This window comes from Aulonocara stuartgranti, assembly GCF_965226115.1.
Source record: "Aulonocara stuartgranti genome assembly, chromosome: 14".
Taxonomy (NCBI): domain Eukaryota; kingdom Metazoa; phylum Chordata; class Actinopteri; order Cichliformes; family Cichlidae; genus Aulonocara; species Aulonocara stuartgranti.
The window spans coordinates 6,299,843-6,318,176 of NC_138950.1; the positions used below are offsets into that span (position 1 = coordinate 6,299,843).

The following is an 18,334-nucleotide window of genomic DNA, read 5'->3' on the forward strand; positions in this document are numbered from 1 at the left end:
GCTGAAAATTTAAATAGTTAAAAGTTGAAATGTGAATAGTTGATTTTTGTATTATATAATTCATTTATTACATTTTATGTGGAGTGAATAAATAAAAGTATATTTACGGTGGCCCCTAGAGATAAAGCACATACAAACTTCAAATCACGTACGAACTCGGAAGCATGTACAAACTCCAAAACACGTAAAAACTCTAAAACACGTACAAACTCCGAAGCACATTAAAACTCAGAAGCACATAAAAACTCAAAACACGTATAAAAGACAACAGAAGTGCTCCAGGATGCTGGGCGCAGTGTTGAGCTTTTGTTATCTTGTGGCTACACAAGCCAGCAAGTACCAACCATCGGATTTGGTGTGTGGTAGTAACAGGTAAATGAACTTTTTTTTAAATTATTTGAATATATATGAGTGCCTGTGTATAAATACACAAACAATACACACATGCTTTCAATTGTGTAATTTAAGTGATCTAGTAGCTCTGCTTTGGGAGTTCAGTTCATGCTAGAAATGTGTTTTGGAGTTTGTACGTGTTTTGTCTCCAGGGGCCACCGCATATATTTATATATAAACATATATAAATAAAACCACTTTTTTTTAACGTTAGTAATCCGGTTGTTCAGTCTGACGTCACTAGCCGTGTCTGGGTCTAAACTCCGCTGCAGGTCCATATATCAAACGATCACTATGGGATTACTGAGAGTTGAAAAACTGTCTAAAGTCTTTCATCTTTAATAAAATGATCAGCGTTCTGCTCTACCAGGTGTAACAATTGAGTTTAACATCCAGGCATCCATGAAAACGGAATTTATGACATTTAACGGAGTTAGAAGTTAGCAGGGAGTTAGCTCGCTAGCTTCTATCTAAATACAATATAGCATGTCCTGACTGCGGGGTTTTGGAAACAAATTAAAACGTACAGCTCTGCTATCACTTCCAGCATAAATGAAGACTGAAAACTAAACAGCAGTGACGTTTGTAGGGTTACTGAAGTTGGGCTAGCTGGTATATAATGATGTGCTACGTGACCGCTAGCAACACAGCTATGTTAGCATAATATAAACAAGCTAACTTTTTTTCCACTCGATAAAAGTAAATGTGAGTGTTCTCGGTGGTCAGGAACAAATGTAATCGCATGGCAGGATGCTGTAAAAGGACCAAAAAATATATTAAAAAAAAATACAAAATAATGATTAAAGCTGTTGACCTTATCAGCAGTGTTTTCCATAATATTGCCATTGTCGATAAAGTATTGAGGATAACTTTGTTGTCCAGAATTTTTTTTAATGATACCGTTTAAAACATCCCATATTCCCTTCATATTATGTTTATTGTTGTTCAATATTTTACTATAATACTCCTTTCTACATACACGTATACTATTGGTCAACTTATTTTTGTATTTTTTATATTTATCTTCAGCATCTATTGTTCTTTGTTTTAGGAATTCCCTATAGAGTGTATTTTTCTTTTTACATCCCAAAGAAAGACCTTTAAATGCGATATATAGCCTAAACGTTTTCGCTTATGACTAGTTTATATATATATAATATGATTTATATTTAATTGTGTTGTGGTTTGCAGTGTTTTGTGTTGTTTTCACTTTAAATTTGTAAAAGGAAAAAGCTGAAAATTTAAATAGTTAAAAGTTGAAATGTGAATAGTTGATTTTTGTATTATATAATTTATTTATTACATTTTATGTGGAGTGAATAAATAAAAGTATATTTACGGTGGCCCCTAGAGATAAAGCACATACAAACTTCAAATCACGTACGAACTCGGAAGCATGTACAAACTCCAAAACACGTAAAAACTCTAAAACACGTAAAAACACGTACAAACTCCGAAGCACATTAAAACTCAGAAGCACATAGAAACTCAAAACACGTATAAAAGACAACAGAAGTGCTCCAGGATGCTGGGCGCAGTGTTGAGCTTTTGTTATCTTGTGGCTACACAAGCCAGCAAGTACCAACCATCGGATTTGGTGTGTGGTAGTAACAGGTAAATGAACTTTTTTTTTAAATTATTTGAATATATATGAGTGCCTGTGTATAAATACACAAACAATACACACATGCTTTCAATTGTGTAATTTAAGTGATCTAGTAGCTCTGCTTTGGGAGTTCAGTTCATGCTAGAAATGTGTTTTGGAGTTTGTACGTGTTTTGTCTCCAGGGGCCACCGCATATATTTATATATAAACATATATAAATAAAACCACTTTTTTTTAACGTTAGTAATTCCTTTTGTGCATAATTTTACATTATTGTTAATAATAAATTAATTAAAGAAACAAAACAACCTGAAGAGCCGGTTTGGAGCCTCTTTTTAGTGAGCCGAACCGAAAGAGCCGGATCTCTAAAAAGAGCTTACCCTTTTAGAGACGACACTAGCCTCTAAAAGGAGAAATGACCCCCAAGGGACATCACGTCATGCTCTTTCACAGCCAAAGTCAGTTCCTAAAAGTCAACCCGCAGGTGTTTCCACCACCATCAGACCCTCCAGTTCTGTACCTCCATTAAGACTAACTGATGCAAAGAAAACCACTCGGGTGGGAAAAACTCAGAATGGAAGACCGGCAGCTGTGAAACAGCCCCCGAAGAGGGATATGAAAAAGAATGTGGACAGTAAACTGGCCAGCTTAATTATGAATGAAATTGTTTACAGTGGAGCTCTCACAGGCTGGGTCTCTGACCCATCGCTCTGAGCCTCTCTTTTGTATTTGTTTCATTTTTGATATGTTATTAGTTTTTGTGTCAGTTCCTATCTGTCTTTAGTTTGGGTTGTTATTGTTTATTGTTCCTTGGTTTTCTATGTTTTGGGGTTTTGGTATTTATCATCATGTATTTAGGTCTGTTATAGTTATAGTTTTTTGGTCTCAGTCCCTCTCTTAGTGTTTTTGTTTCTTAGTGTTTTTGTCAGTTTGCTTTGGTTTCCTGTGACCTTTAGACAAGATTTACACTGCTGAAAAATCTTTTGGGAATGCACGGGAGTCCACTGAGCCAAAGCGAACTGTCCTGTCTTGCAAAAGTGACTGTAGGATATTCAGGGAGCGATTTGACAGCATTAGCCAAAGATGCTGCACTTGGCCCAATAAGAGAGTTGGGACCAGAACAAGTCCGTATTATAACTGCTGCTGAGGTGCGCAACATTAAGATGAAAGACTTTGAGGATTCTCTGAAGGCACGGGAGTCCACTGAGCCAAAACTGTCATGGTCCTGAGTCTGAGGACTCAGTGTTTTGTGTTCCTTGTGCTTTTGTTCATTCAGAGTGTGTATTCTGTTGTGATTTTGCCATTTGTTAGGTTTCTGTTCTTTGCCTGCCTGCTTCCACTTCTCTGTGTTCCCTCTGTCTGTCCATGGTGTTATTGTGTCTGCTCATGAGTCTGCCTGTCTAGTTCAGTGTCCGGTCTGGTTCTCTGTGTCTGTTAGTTTCCTGTTTTATTCTGAAAGTTCATGTCTCATGTCAGTGTGTTCAGTTTTACCTCTCCCCTGTCTCGTTAGCCTTATTGCTCCCAGCTGTGTCTCCCTCCTGTGGCCCATTCCCTGATTACTCCCCGTGTATTTAAGCCCTGTGTTTTCCTGTGCTCTCTGTCGCGTCGTCTGTTTAACTCCATGTCAGTCTGCATTATTCTGTTACCTGGTATTCATTCTGCGTCTCTCTGCCATCTCTCTTTGTGCATTTCGCTCCTCCTCCCGTGAGTGTCTGGTTTAAGTTTTGTTCTTTAGTTTTCCCAGTTTAGGTTTGTTTACTCCCCGCTCTGCTCTTCCTGTTTTGTCACTTTATCACCTCTGCAAATAAATTTTCACTCGCACCCCAGTCAGTGCCTGCATCTTGGATCCTTTTCTCAATTCACCACACGACTGCTGTGCAGCCGTGACAAAAACGAACTGTCCTGTCTTGCAAAAGTGACTGTAGGATATTCAGGGAGCGATTTGACAGCATTAGCCAAAGATGCTGCACTTGGCCCAATAAGAGAGTTGGGACCAGAACAAGTCCGTATTATAACTGCTGCTGAGGTGCGCAACATTAAGATGAAAGACTTTGAGGATTCTCTGAAGCAAATCAAACCAACTGTTAGTCCAGCAACTCTTAATATGTACACCAAATAGAACAAAGATTTTGGTGGTCCTTCTTCAATAAATGCATTCATTGATTGATTCCTATCTGTCTTTAGTTTGGGTTGTTATTGTTTATTGTTCCTTGGTTTTCTATGTTTTGGGGTTTTGGTATTTGTCATCATGTATTTAGGTCTGTTAAGTTTGTGTTGCCATGCTTAGTTTTAGTGTTCCTGTTTTATTTTGACAGTGTCTTGTGTACCTTGTTCATTATAGTTAGCTTTCCTTTCTTGGTCCTGTCATTAGGGTTATGTCTGTCAGCTGTTCCCCCATGTGTCTCCACTTCCACTGATCACCTCATGTGTGTATTTAAGCCTTCTGTTTTCTGCTTATCATTGTCGGTTCGTCTGTTTATTTGACCTCAGTCACAGTCATGGTTTTCGTCTGTTATTCTACGGTAGTCTTAGTCATAGTCTTTGCCTGTTATTTTCCACCACAGTTATAGTTATAGTATTTTGGTCTCAGTCCCTCTTAGTGTTTTTGTTTCTTAGTGTTTTTGTCAGTTTGCTTTGGTTTCCTGTGACCTTTAGACAAGATTTACACTGCTGAAAAATCTTTTGGGAATGCACGGGAGTCCACTGAGCCAAAGCGAACTGTCCTGTCTTGCAAAAGTGACTGTAGGATATTCAGGGAGCGATTTGACAGCATTAGCCAAAGATGCTGCACTTGGCCCAAGATGCTGCACTTGGCCCAATAAGAGAGTTGGGACCAGAACAAGTCCGTATTATAACTGCTGCTGAGGTGCGCAACATTAAGATGAAAGACTTTGAGGATTCGCTGAAGCAAATTCTGAGCCAAAACTGTCATGGTCCTGAGTCTGAGGACTCAGTGTTTTGTGTTCCTTGTGCTTTTGTTCATTCAGAGTGTGTATTCTGTTGTGATTTTGCTAGTGATGGGCAGATGAAGCCCCATGAAGCACTGAAGCTTTTCATCCAATTGGTTCACCCCAACGCGAAGCTTCATGAAGCTTCATTTGCTCTAGCAGGACACCTACTGGACGTAAAAATAATAGCTGGCATGAATTTGAAGAGTGTGGCATTTTGCACACAGCCTGTAAATGTCAACAACAAAAGGAGTGTGTAAAACATGTATATTGTAGTGATGGCAGTATACTGTGTATATTTATAGTGGCAGTATGGGAAATGATTATTTGGAAATGCTTGAAATGGAAATGATCATTTACTGTGAGGTGAGGTGTGGTTGGGGTGTGGACAGCAGTTGTGCTTTTGTAACGTTGAGGTATGGACAGCTACACACTGAGGCTTTGAGCCTCAGTCCTGCCTGTTCACATTTTATTCTGTAAAAACTAAATTTTCACTGCTTTTATGACCTTTTTAGTGGGGAGAACATAGCTAGGATTTAATGATTTAACAAATCTTTTGAATCCTTTGTCCTCCACAATGCTAAATGGCTGGGAGTCCTCAATCACCATGCTGACCAGGTCTTCATCTATTTGAGATTGTTCTCCTGAGGAAAGACAATAAAGATAAAGCACAAATATAAATATCACACACGTAACTTATAACAGTTGTATAATATTGTTATATCATTTAGTAACATTACTGCATCCTATATTATCATTGCATTTGATGGCTCACCTGGTCTTGCTCCACGATCGGTGTTCCCCTTATTCTCATGCAAAGCTCTGTAGTGCCTAAGCATGGATGAGGTGTTGCTGTTATATCCCAGCTCCCTGGCACATAGCAAACACTTCACCTTGTATAAAAGTCAAGACAGCTCAACATAAATTGTATTGCACCATCAGTATCATGAAAATACATCTTCTGTAGAAATTTACATACCTTGTTGGGAGGAATAAGATCAAAATGTTCCCACACAGGGGAGGACATCCTCCTCTTCTTAGCTGGCTCCATTCTCTCCTGACTTTCTCTCCTCACTCTCATAAACCTCCAAACGGTCTCCAAACTCTCTCTAACCGCAACTCTCCATCAAACACCCACATTTTGAATGAAGTCTGAGGGGTTTATATCGCTGTCATATCTCGCGGCAAAGTTCGAACCACTTCATGAACCAGTCACGTGGTACAGCCGGGCAGCGAGGCTTCGGACGTCATCATTTTCAGCTCCTCCCATAAATGAAGCAAGCCTCGATACGCGCTTCGCGGAAACGCCCCCTCCATTACTCGACACACGCTCCGAAGCCTCGATACAGAACGTCCCATCACTAGATTTTGCCATTTGTTAGGTTTCTGTTCTTTGCCTGCCTGCTTCCACTTCTCTGTGTTCCCTCTGTCTGTCCATGGTGTTATTGTGTCTGCTCATGAGTCTGCCTGTCTAGTTCAGTGTCCGGTCTGGTTCTCTGTGTCTGTTAGTTTCCTGTTTTATTCTGAAAGTTCATGTCTCATGTCAATGTGTTCAGTTTTACCTCTCCCCTGTCTCGTTAGCCTTATTGCTCCCAGCTGTGTCTCCCTCCTGTGGCCCATTCCCTGATTACTCCCCGTGTATTTAAGCCCTGTGTTTTCCTGTGCTCTCTGTCGCGTCGTCTGTTTAACTCCATGTCAGTCTGCATTATTCTGTTACCTGGTATTCATTCTGCGTCTCTCTGCCATCTCTCTTTGTGCATTTCGCTCCTCCTCCCGTGAGTGTCTGGTTTAAGTTTTGTTCTTTAGTTTTCCCAGTTTAGGTTTGTTTACTCCCCGCTCTGCTCTTCCTGTTTTGTCACTTTATCACCTCTGCAAATAAATTTTCACTCGCACCCCAGTCAGTGCCTGCATCTTGGATCCTTTTCTCAATTCACCACACGACTGCTGTGCAGCCGTGACAAAAACGAACTGTCCTGTCTTGCAAAAGTGACTGTAGGATATTCAGGGAGCGATTTGACAGCATTAGCCAAAGATGCTGCACTTGGCCCAATAAGAGAGTTGGGACCAGAACAAGTCCGTATTATAACTGCTGCTGAGGTGCGCAACATTAAGATGAAAGACTTTGAGGATTCTCTGAAGCAAATCAAACCAACTGTTAGTCCAGCAACTCTTAATATGTACACCAAATAGAACAAAGATTTTGGTGGTCCTTCTTCAATAAATGCATTCATTGATTGATTGAATCTTTAGTTTGAACATGTTGAAAAAGTACAACAAAATAGAATTAAAAGAGACAAATGAACAAAGCAAAACAAAAGGAAAATGAGCAACCACAACTCCAAATAATGCTCATGTTCAAAAAGGAGCAGGAAGAAGCATAAGCTTATTTAATCCCACCCCTTCTCCACTATCTAGTATCAATAGACTACAGAAATACCTCCTTGCAATTACATTATATGTTATGTGTAATTTTTTTTTATATATATATATGTTTCTATCTATCCATACATACGTATATACACACATACGCACATATACACATTTTCCATTAACACCTCAAGGATACACAACCTACATATATATATATATATATATATATATATATATATATTTAATTGTGTTGTGGTTTGCAGTGTTTTGTGTGGTTTTCACTTTAAATTTGTAAAAGGAAAAAGCTGAAAATTTAAATAGTTAAAAGTTGAAATGTGAATAGTTGATTTTTGTATTATATAATTTATTTATTACATTTTATGTGGAGTGAATAAATAAAAGTATATTTACGGTGGCCCCTAGAGATAAAGCACATACAAACTTCAAATCACGTACGAACTCGGAAGCATGTACAAACTCTAAAACACGTAAAAACACGTACAAACTCCGAAGCACATTAAAACTCAGAAGCACATAAAAACTCAAAACACGTATAAAAGACAACAGAAGTGCTCCAGGATGCTGGGCGCAGTGTTGGGCTTTTGTTATCTTGTGGCTACACAAGCCAGCAAGTACCAACCATCGGATTTGGTGTGTGGTAGTAACAGGTAAATGAACTTTTTTTTTTAAATTATTTGAATATATATGAGTGCCTGTGTATAAATACACAAACAATACACACATGCTTTCAATTGTGTAATTTAAGTGATCTAGTAGCTCTGCTTTGGGAGTTCAGTTCATGCTAGAAATGTGTTTTGGAGTTTGTACGTGTTTTGTCTCCAGGGGCCACCGCATATATTTATATATAAACATATATAAATAAAACCACTTTTTTTAACGTTAGTAATTCCTTTTGTGCATAATTTTACATTATTGTTAATAATAAATTAATTAAAGAAACAAAACAACCTGAAGAGCCGGTTTGGAGCCTCTTTTTAGTGAGCCGAACCGAAAGAGCCGGATCTCTAAAAAGAGCCGGAAATCCCATCACTAATGGACACCCAGCTTCACAAATTGTTTCCTGTCACTTAAATAATTTTTCACCCATTGCAGTACAACCCCCCTGATCCCGTACCGTTCCAGTTTATTAATTAATATGTCATGATTGATTGTGTCGAATGCTTTCTTGAGATCCAGAAATACTCCAGCTGCATACTGTTTCTGATCTATAGCATTCGTAATCTCCTCAATTGATTCGATTAATGCCAGAGATGTTGATCTTTTTGATCTGAATCCATATTGACTATCAGAGAGTAATTTATATTTATCTAAGAATTTGTCTAATCGTTTATTAAACAGGTTTTCTAGGATTTTGGAGAATTGTGGTAGTAAAGAAACAGGCCTGTAATTTGTGAAGTGGCATCTTTCCCCGGTTTTATACAGCGGCACAACTTTAGCTATTTTCATTTTGTTTGGCACTTTTCCCGTCTGAAATGATAAGTTGCAAATATATGTTAGAGGTCCTACAATTCCTTCAATGACCTTCTTGACGATTTTCATGTCAATATCATTACAATCAGTAGATGTTTTATATTTACACATGTGTACAATGTCAATTATTTCTTTTTCCTCCACTGATGTAAGGAACATTGAGTTAGGGTTCCTATCAATCAGGTTTTCACTACAGTCTACTGATGGCAGTGACTCAGGAATTTGTTCTGCCAGTTTTGGTCCAATATTTACAAAATAATGATTAAAGCTGTTGACCTTATCAGCAGTGTTTTCCATAATATTGCCATTGTCGATAAAGTATTGAGGATAACTTTGTTGTCCAGAATTTTTTTTAATGATACCGTTTAAAACATCCCATATTCCCTTCATATTATGTTTATTGTTGTTCAATATTTTACTATAATACTCCTTTCTACATACACGTATACTATTGGTCAACTTATTTTTGTATTTTTTATATTTATCTTCAGCATCTATTGTTCTTTGTTTTAGGAATTCCCTATAGAGTGTATTTTTCTTTTTACATGCATTTTGTAAACCCTTAGTGATCCATGGTCTATCTGAATATTTGTGCTTTCTGTTGTATTTTATTGTTGGACAGTTTTTATCGTACAACTCCATGAATATTCTTAAAAATATACCATATGCAATATCAATATCAGCTTCTTTGTACACATTGTCCCAGTCCTGATTTAATAGATCGTTCTTAAATGCATTCATAGTTTCTTCTGTCCTTACACGTCTGTATCTCAGTTTTTCTTCATGCTGATTTTTCTTATAATTAGTGTCATAAACTGCAAAAACTGGTAGGTGATCACTGATGTCATTAATTAATATTCCGCTCACAATGTTGTTTTCCATATTGTTAGTGAAAATATTGTCAAGTAAGGTGGCACAATGTGGTGTAATTCTGCTACGCCTGGTTATTTTAGGATGTAAACTCAAACTGTACATAGTGTTTAGGAATTCGTCGGTCATTTTATGCTTTTTCGGATTCAACGGGTCAATATTAAAATCACCACAGATAAACATAACTTTTTGATTTGTTTTAGAGAATATTTCCTCTATGAAGTCATTAAATACTTGAATACTAGAGCCAGGTGTTCTATATATACAGCTAATTATTACATTTTTCTCTTTTTCCTTATAAATTTCAATTGTTATACATTCTAGTAAATTATCAATTACAGTTGTCATACTTTCTACTAGAGATGGCACGATACCACTTTTTTATGTCCGATACCGATATCATAAATTTGAATATCTGCCGATACCGATATGAATCCGATATAGTGTTTTTTAATCAACAAAACTGTTTTTTAAAATATCTTGCTGCATTTTGCAAGTCTGCAAGTTCATACTCAAGTTTAAAACAACAACTACACTAAAGCTATTCTGTTATACCTGTATACAAAAAAAATATTTCATAGTTCAGCAATACTGATCAATCTAATAAACTTAAACCTACACCATCCTCACTATTCTGGTATTTTAAAGAGTACTTAGTGTAAATATTAAGAAACCTAACTAATAGGGTTCCAACTCCCAGCAACAACAAAAATAAAAAATAGGGAACCACCCCTCACGCTCCACCTCATGATGCTTAATCGACGTAATCAACCTTAATTTGATGAAGTGTGAAAAAAATGCACAGAAATCAATTATTTTTCAAGAAATATTAAATAGATTCAACATCTTTCTTCAACAAAATTGCAGACTGCACAGATGGTACCTTCCCAAAGGAAAAAGTACTATAGCTTACTAGGGTGTATATATTACGGTGTGTTCACACCGAACGCGATGGACGCGAATAGAGCGTCAGGTTTACATGTAAAGTCAATGGAAAGGCGCGATGACGCGCGATTGCGTGTCCCGCGAAAATTCGGAAGCAGATTTGCGTCGCGAAAACGCCAAAACGCGTGAAACGCGCGTCAGTGTAGCGCATCTGGCGCGTTTGACGCGCGAATAAAACCACGCGCGTGAGTTTTTGTGTTGCACTTTGTGCATACGCGCGTTTCGCGTCTACCGCTCGAGTTGGAAAAATCTGAACTCCAGCGTCAAATCGCGCCGCGACAACCAATCAGGAGCCTGGTGACGTGGCTGTTACCTAGGTCAAAGGGGCAGATCCAGCCAAAGTCTTTCATACTTCAATGGAGGGGAAGGCTAATCAATGCGGTAGCAAACAACTCGGAGCTGTACAACACCAGCTGCTTTCAGTACCGAGACAGGAATAAAAAGGACCGAGCTTGGAGGAAGATATGTGAAGAGATCGGGCAACCTGGTAAGTTCATTCATTTCTCTTTTGAACGTTTTCACTGACCCGGGAAGCCGCACAAAAGCTAGCAACCCACCGCTATTTTCCCACTGACGTACAAATACCGTTCTGCTTTTATGCATGTTGTCATTTAGGAATATATTTTATTGTTTATTAATAAACAGCACACAGTGGTCCCGCTGTTCATCCGTCACTGCTTTGCTTTTTCGCTGATTTTTTATTGCACAGTACAGCATTGCATTCTGCAGCCTGATTGACAAATCTGCTCCGTGCCGTGTCTCCTGCGCTTGCCAAATTTATCACGTTTGGTTTTGATAACCATCGCGTCCAATAGAAAAAACAGCACAAAAACACCCATAACTATGAGCCTCATTCGGAAATAGACACCTGCACCGTGAGGGAAAAAGGCGCACGAAAGTGGCGGGCAGATGAAGACAAACCGCGGCATAATAATACTTTTACGTTTTGCAATCTACAAAGGTTTGCACTTTGAGAATCAATTGTGAGAACTGTGACCAGGGGCTAGTTATTCTGAGAACCCCTGCTGCAATAAATGAGGGACCACTGTATATACTTTCTCTGATTATATCCAACCTGTTAACATTTAATACTGTATTGATAGAACCAACTGATTCTGCAGCACAGCATCCCCAGTCCCTGAGCTCCTGCTGCTGCACCCACAGATATGTACAGCAAGCACTGATACCTTTTTAGTCGGTGGGATTCCCTTTTACTAAATATCTACAACCAATCTGATTATATCCTGTTATTGTTTTTTTTTTTTTTTTTTCAATGTTGAAATTAAAATCTAGTAGCAGCCTTCTCATTTCTTTGTGTTTTGTGCTGTTTTACAGGCCCACAGAGGAGGACGGCTCCGAGGCAGATGAGGGACGGGTCCCAGGACGGTCCATCGGCGGTGGAGCTGGCCATCCTGGAGTCCCTGAAGAGGCCACACCAGTCTCCAATGGAGCATTTCCTCCTCAGCCTTGTTCCTGCTCTGGAGAGCAGCTGGTCCTTTTTATTCCTGTCTCTCTGTAAATTCTTATATTTTATATATTTATGTTTAATGTTTTTCTGTTTGAGACTTTTAATATTATTTCAAATAAATGTTTATAATGACTAATGTCTCAGTTCTACTACACAGCAAATGTTGGCACACAACTTGACACATGTAGAATTTATTTCATATTATACTAATGACAAAATATACTGATACAGTGGGATGCAGAAGTTTGGGCAACCTTGTTAATAGACATTATTTTCCTGTATAAATCGTTGGTTGTTACAATAAAAAATGTCAGTTAAATATCATACAGGAGACACACACAGTGATATTTGAGAAGTGAAAAGAAGTTTACTGGATTTACAGAAAGTGTGCAATAATTGTTTAAACAAAATCAAGCAGGTGCATCAATTTGGGCACCACAAAAAAGAAATGAAATGAATATTTAGTGTATATCAATGTGTGTGTCTCCTATATGATATATGGGGTGCCTTTGTCTGGACGTGCTTCTCATCCAGAGCTGCACAGCACAGAGGAAAGTTCCAGCGCTCCTGGAATCCCTCTGTGATGGACCGCCAGTCTCCAGGTGAAGGCACAGCCATGAAGTCGTCCACTAGACAGTCCCAGATGGACGTCGCTGCCTGGGGGGTGATCTGGCTCACCGTGGACACACCGACTCTGAAACTGAACGCGATGGTCCTGAAGGAGTCCCCGGTGACAAGGAACCTGGACAAAATTGTTCAAAATCAGTATTATGTGTACTGCAGTTACAAAATACATTATTCAAATTCCAAAATACTTTTGTGATGTCAGATTTAAATCACAAAACTTAAATCTTACATAAAACATTTTGTAATTATAAGGATAATTACAAAATGTATATTAGATAATATCTAAAACAGTTGTGTTTTGTTTTAACTTTAACATATCATAATTTGATTGGTAGCAACTTTCACAACTACAGTGAGCCAATCACTCATAATTCCTAAACATGTCAATCAGGTAGGAATGAAGTAAGACATTAATAGAAATAAAGAGTTGTATGTTGACATGTAGCCCTTTCCTTGCTTAAATCATTAATATTTTTGAAAAATTAATCTGTGATGAGACAGCTTATCAAGATAGAACCATGTAACTAGAGATGAACCAAACTGTTCAGTTTTATCTAACTCTGTTTTAATAAAGGCTGGTGACCCCTGCTATAGAGTCTGACAGCTGCAGGGATTATATACAAATATTCAACTATCCCAGAATTAAACCAGGTCTAAATAAAAAGGAGTGAGTATCACTACAAGGTTAACTCAGTGGTGCTAATGCTACAGTTTGATATCAGCAAACACCGAGCGCATACATTGATGTGACACCACAGCCATGCTATCATTGCAAACACTGATAACAGCATAAATCGAATTAAATCGGGACTTGATGAGACCTTCTGAGTATCACTAGAAATATTATAAAGAGTCGTCTCTGTACCACAGTTTGCTTTCAGTAAACACCGACAGCATTCACTGTTAGCATAGCACATCCATGTTAGCAGTGTATAACTGGATGGATTAGCATATTAGCACAGATATCAATAAAGGACTACCGTATTAAACACTTTTACCAACCTCAGGCAGACGGACAGGCGCTCTGCAGGTGGGATTGAGCGTCTGTAGTTGGTGTCTAGGCGGGCGATGCTGGGACCGACGAGGGAAAGCAGGTCCTCAAACTGGCCGACGGTGATAGCGCTGGAATCGGCCGTCATCCAGGCGCAGCTCCTGGAGCAAGTGGTGAAACTCACCAAACTGCTCATGCCTCTGGAGGACCTGATGGACCCAGGTACGGCGAGGACGTCTTTTACGCTGCTGCTCTGCTCTCCACAGTACATAGAGAAGGGAGACTCTCTCTTCAAGCGCTAGCTCGATAGCTGCCATCTTGCAAAGATACCGGTCTGGCACAACTCCCTCCCACATTCCTCCCACATTTCCGGTTCACGCGCGTCAAAATATGGATTTTTCTTGGACACGCGTTGAGACGCGAATGTACACGCGTCAAATTAGGGGCGTTTGGGGCGTTTTATTCGCGTCCATCGCGTTCGGTGTGAACACACCGTAAGACTTAATAGTCACTATATACAGTAATTGACTTCTATTCATTTTACATCAAATTAAAACTTTGGGTGTCAAATAATTATTTATTAAAAGCTCGACATTTTAAATGAGAATAAGAAAGAAAAGTATGTCTTTGTGCCCCCTTTTCCCTGTTAATGCCCTATCGGCCCCCCTGGCTAAACTTTGCTAGATCCGCCCCTGCACAGTTACCAGCGTCAGCTACGTAGAAAAAGATCCTCGAGTAGAAAGTAATATTAAATACATTCTAACAACAGCTTATCAAGCTTAAACGTGCTGCTGTTGTTCAGCCGCTGGTTTCCTCTTTCTGGTGCAAAGTGGGCCAAAAACAAACAAGACAGACGGACTCGCGACAGAAAAGCCGATCAGCTGATCATTAAGCAGTTTCACGATTGAAGTAGCAGCCGGAGAGCGAGAGGCAGTCGCTTGTTAAGCTTAACGCAGGAATGCTTTACATTCAGAGATGGACTTACACACTTGCTTTACTTCTCTCGGGGATAACTTTGTCGGTCCCGCATGCCACAGCCGCTCTATCACGTGATGCATACTGCTCCGACGTGCTAACGTTCTGAGGCGAGTTACGGCGTGTTGCAAGTTTTGTGAGGTGCTTTCGTGATATTTAATGGATCGGATTACATTTTTATTTTTCTCCGATATCCGATCCAGTAATTTAGGTCAGTATCGGACCGATACGTAATATCGGATCGGTCCATCTCTACTTTCTACCACCTTGTAGTTTAGGTTTTTATCCACATACATAGCTACTCCCCCTCCACTCTTGTTCCTTCTATTTACAAAATTCACTTCATATCCCTCCAGTCCAAAGTCCATTCCTTTCTCCGCATTGATCCATGTTTCAGAAATGGCAATAATTGTATTGAGTTCCTGTTTCTCTTTATTCTTTATCCTACTTTATTCTAGTTGCTTCCGTACGTTTTTTGGCACTTAACTAGTCCCACAATTTTCAGCCGATTTTCACCGTTCAAATTTTTAACTATTCTGCTATTTCTGCTAATGTACGCTATGACTTTTGGTATTTTTTGCTATTATACTTTTTAAAATATTCCACTTTTTTCCTTTAATTTGTCCCTTTGAAATGAATGGGAAACTTCCGCAATTCTGCTAAAATATGCTTGTTTTTGAAACTTAACTACTTCCTCATATTTTCACCTAGAACCATTCAAACTTTAAAATGTTCTCAAATTATTGGGCTATTCAGGTATAAATCAGCTTTTTCAAATCTTTTACCGTTTTACTTTTATGCCTCTTAAAGTTTTGAGTTGCAAAATTGTGATTTTTCACAAAATACATGTGTTGTTACAGTGGGGCCACCCTGTTTTCCACCCTGATTTACGAATAAATTCTTTACAAATCCTACCATGTGAATTCATGGATTTTTTTTTTCACATTCTGTCTCTCACAGTTGAAGTGTACCTCTGGTGCAAATTACTGACCTCTGTCATCATTTTAAGTGGGGGAACTTGCACAATCGGTGGCTGATCCACACAGGTATGCACACGGGTGTTCACTGCTCGTAGACTTAAATTACACCTTTCTTGGCTGCTACTTCGAAGCACATTGTGCGCTGTCTGTCCTGCGTGCTGCACAACAACGTTGAATATTTAGTATTTACTGCTGTTTACACTTAGCTAGATTAATGCAATGGTGTTGTGTTTAGTATGGTTACAATGGTGACTGTGTGGGGACGGTTGGTTATAGAGCACCTGAGGTTATGATTGGTAGTCTATTTAATGAAGCAATAGACATGTGGTCCCTGGGGCTGGTAGCTGTGGAGCTTGCTACAGGGTTTCCTTTCTACCCTGGGAGAAATGATTATGATGTTTTGAAATTCATCATACAGACCCAGGGACAGCCACCAGATCATGCTTTAGACTCTGGCTTATACACTGATAACTATTTCATAAAAGACAACTACAACGGACAACGCTGGACATTTAAGACCGAAAGACAATTTCAAGATGAGACAGGTTGTCAGTCCAAGGACACTCGATGCATAAGACTTAAGTGCCTCGATGACCTTGAACAACTACTGAAGATAAGCGGGTGTTGGGAAAAATCCAAAATGTATTTGTCAGCCTAATCAAAGAGATGTTAGCATTGGATCCAAACCAGCGCATAACACCCTCGGAGGTTTTCCACCACCCCTTTTTCAATCCTGGCCTCTCTAAGAGTTCTCCCTGCACTGACATGAGTAGCACAGGGGGACAAAACCTTGTGGTCTCTCAGCAGCCTTCTAGTTGTAAAAGAGAAGAATCACAGAAAATCAGCTGCAGTTCCCAATACTCAGAAGAATTTTCTCAACAAGAATATGTCAACGCATCAGCCAACACATCCTCCTCTATAGATGATCTTGAAATATCTAAAGGGACCCTTTTGGGAGGTCACTACGAGGTCGAGGGTTTCCTTGGAGAAGGGCGCTTTGGTATTGTAACCAAATGTCGCAATACAAAAACCAACGAATTTGTTGCTATTAAAGTCAACGAGAGAAACCCTGAAATTCTGCAACAGGCAAAAATGGAAATTCTCATCCTGGAGCAGCTGCGAGGCTTGGATGCAGATAGATGCAACATTGTTAAATGGAACAACTTTTTCATCGACGGTGACCGCATCTGTTGTGCCAGACTGGTATCTTTGCAAGATGGCAGCTGTCGAGCTAGCGCTTGAGGAGAGAGTCTCCCTTCTCTATTTACTGTGGAGAGCAGAGCAGCGGCGTAAAAGACGTCCTCGCCGTACCTGGGTCCATCAGGTCCTCGAGACGCGTGAGCAGTTTGGTGAGTTTCACCATTTGCTACAGGAGCTGCGCCTGGATGACGGCAGATTCCAGCGATATCATCGTCTGTCACTCGGCCAGTTTGAGGACCTGCTTTCCCGCGTCGGTCCCAGAATTGCCCGCCTAGACACCAATTACAGGCGCTCAATCCCACCAGCAGAGTGCCTGTCCATCTGCCTGAGGTTAGTAAAAGTGTTTAATACGGTAGTCCTTTATTGATACCTGCGCTAATATATGCTAAACCATCCATTTATACACTGCTAACATGGATGTGCTATGCTAACAGTGAATGCTCTCGGTGTTTACCGATAGCAAACTGGTACGAGACGACTTCATAATATTTGTAGTGATACTCAGACGGTCTCATCAAGTCCCGATTTAATTCGATTTATGCTGTTATCAGTGTTTGAATGATAGCATGGCTGTGGTGTCATAGGTATGCTCTCGGTGTTTGCTGATATCAAACTTGTACTAGGACCAATGTGGGTTAATCTTTGTAGTGATACTCACTCCTTTTTTCATTTAGACCTGGTTTAATTCTGGGATAGTTGAATATTTGTTTATAATCACGGCAGATTGTTCTAGATTATATCAAATATATATCATGTAATTATCCTTATAATCCACCCATGGCTCCAACACCATTGTGAAGTTTGCTGACGACACAGTGGTGTTGGATGGATGAAGTGAAGAATCTGGCATCGTGGTGCCAGGACAACCACCTCCAGCTGAACGTCAGCAAGACCAAGGAGCTGGTGGTGGACTTCAGAAGGGGTCAGCACAGAGACTACAAGCCCATCATCATCAATGGAGCGCCAGTGGAGAGGGTGCAGTCCTTCAAGTATCTTGGTGTCCACATCTCCTCAGACCTGACATGGGCTGCCCACATTCAGGTCCAGACCAAAAAGGCTAGGCAGCGCCTGTATCACCTACGACAACTGAGGAAGTTCAGGGTCTCTCCAAAGATCCTCAGGATTTTCTATACAGGCGCTGTGGAGAGCATCCTCACACAGAACATGACATCGTGGTTTGGGAACAGCTGTGTGAAGGACCAAAAAGCTCTCCAGAGAGTGATCCGTACAGCAGAACGCTGCTGCAGGATTGCTCTCCCCCCGCTTCAGGACACCTACACCAGGAGATGCCGGACTAGAGCAGCGCAGATACTGAAGGACCCGTCCCATCCTGGCAACAAACTGTTCCAACTTCTGCAATCTGGTAGAAGGTTCCGCATCTTCCGGGCAAGGACAGAGAGACTCAAGAGGAGCTTCTATCCCCAAGCCATCCGTGCCCTAAACACACACACCCGCCCTCTCACATCATCT

The 18,334-nt window shown here is 39.9% G+C and overlaps 3 protein-coding genes and 1 long non-coding RNA gene across 4 annotated transcripts in view; 2 read left to right on the top strand and 2 right to left on the bottom strand.

Annotated features, from left to right (window-relative positions):
- Positions 1-5,297: 5,297 nt before the first annotated feature.
- LOC309688309 (uncharacterized protein) lies at positions 5,298-6,270 on the bottom strand. Its single transcript, XM_082503941.1, has 3 exons — positions 5,927-6,270; positions 5,723-5,840; positions 5,298-5,591 (listed from the first exon to the last, which is right to left on the bottom strand). The coding sequence occupies exons 1-3, from the start codon at positions 6,026-6,028 to the stop codon at positions 5,431-5,433; spliced, it is 381 nt and encodes a 126-aa protein (XP_082360067.1). The 5' UTR covers positions 6,029-6,270; the 3' UTR covers positions 5,298-5,430.
- Positions 6,271-10,694: 4,424 nt separating this feature from the next.
- On the top strand, positions 10,695-12,223 carry LOC309688311. Its single transcript, XR_014271041.1, has 2 exons — positions 10,695-11,110; positions 11,959-12,223. It is a non-coding gene; the product is annotated as an uncharacterized lncRNA (long non-coding RNA).
- Positions 12,224-12,266: 43 nt separating this feature from the next.
- On the bottom strand, positions 12,267-14,108 carry LOC309688308 (uncharacterized protein). The gene is made up of 2 exons (XM_082503940.1): positions 13,721-14,108; positions 12,267-12,833 (listed from the first exon to the last, which is right to left on the bottom strand). Exons 1-2 carry the CDS (start codon positions 13,978-13,980, stop codon positions 12,563-12,565), a joined length of 531 nt encoding a protein of 176 aa, XP_082360066.1. The 5' UTR covers positions 13,981-14,108; the 3' UTR covers positions 12,267-12,562.
- A 3,050-nt stretch (positions 14,109-17,158) lies between these two features.
- The window catches only part of LOC309721107 (uncharacterized protein), a gene marked incomplete at its 3' end in the record, with an annotated part of 85,611 nt that continues 84,435 nt past the window's right edge, over positions 17,159-18,334 (top strand). The window contains exon 1 of the mRNA XM_082558458.1: positions 17,159-17,194. The remainder of the gene's footprint in view (positions 17,195-18,334) is intronic.

What these genes read in the sequence shown, in the direction of transcription:
- LOC309688308 (XM_082503940.1), bottom strand. Translation starts at nt 13,980, where the DNA reads ATGTACTGTGGAGAGCAGAGCAGCAGCGTAAAAGACGTCCTCGCCGTA. An exon ending in CGCCTGTCCGTCTGCCTGAG is followed by an intron (nt 12,834 to 13,720) that starts GTTGGTAAAAGT and finishes AATTTTGTCCAG; the next exon opens with GTTCCTTGTCACCGGGGACT.
- LOC309688309 (XM_082503941.1), bottom strand. Translation starts at nt 6,028, where the DNA reads ATGAGAGTGAGGAGAGAAAGTCAGGAGAGAATGGAGCCAGCTAAGAAG. An exon ending in ATCTTATTCCTCCCAACAAG is followed by an intron (nt 5,841 to 5,926) that starts GTATGTAAATTT and finishes CTTTTATACAAG; the next exon opens with GTGAAGTGTTTGCTATGTGC. An exon ending in CGATCGTGGAGCAAGACCAG is followed by an intron (nt 5,592 to 5,722) that starts GTGAGCCATCAA and finishes GTCTTTCCTCAG; the next exon opens with GAGAACAATCTCAAATAGAT.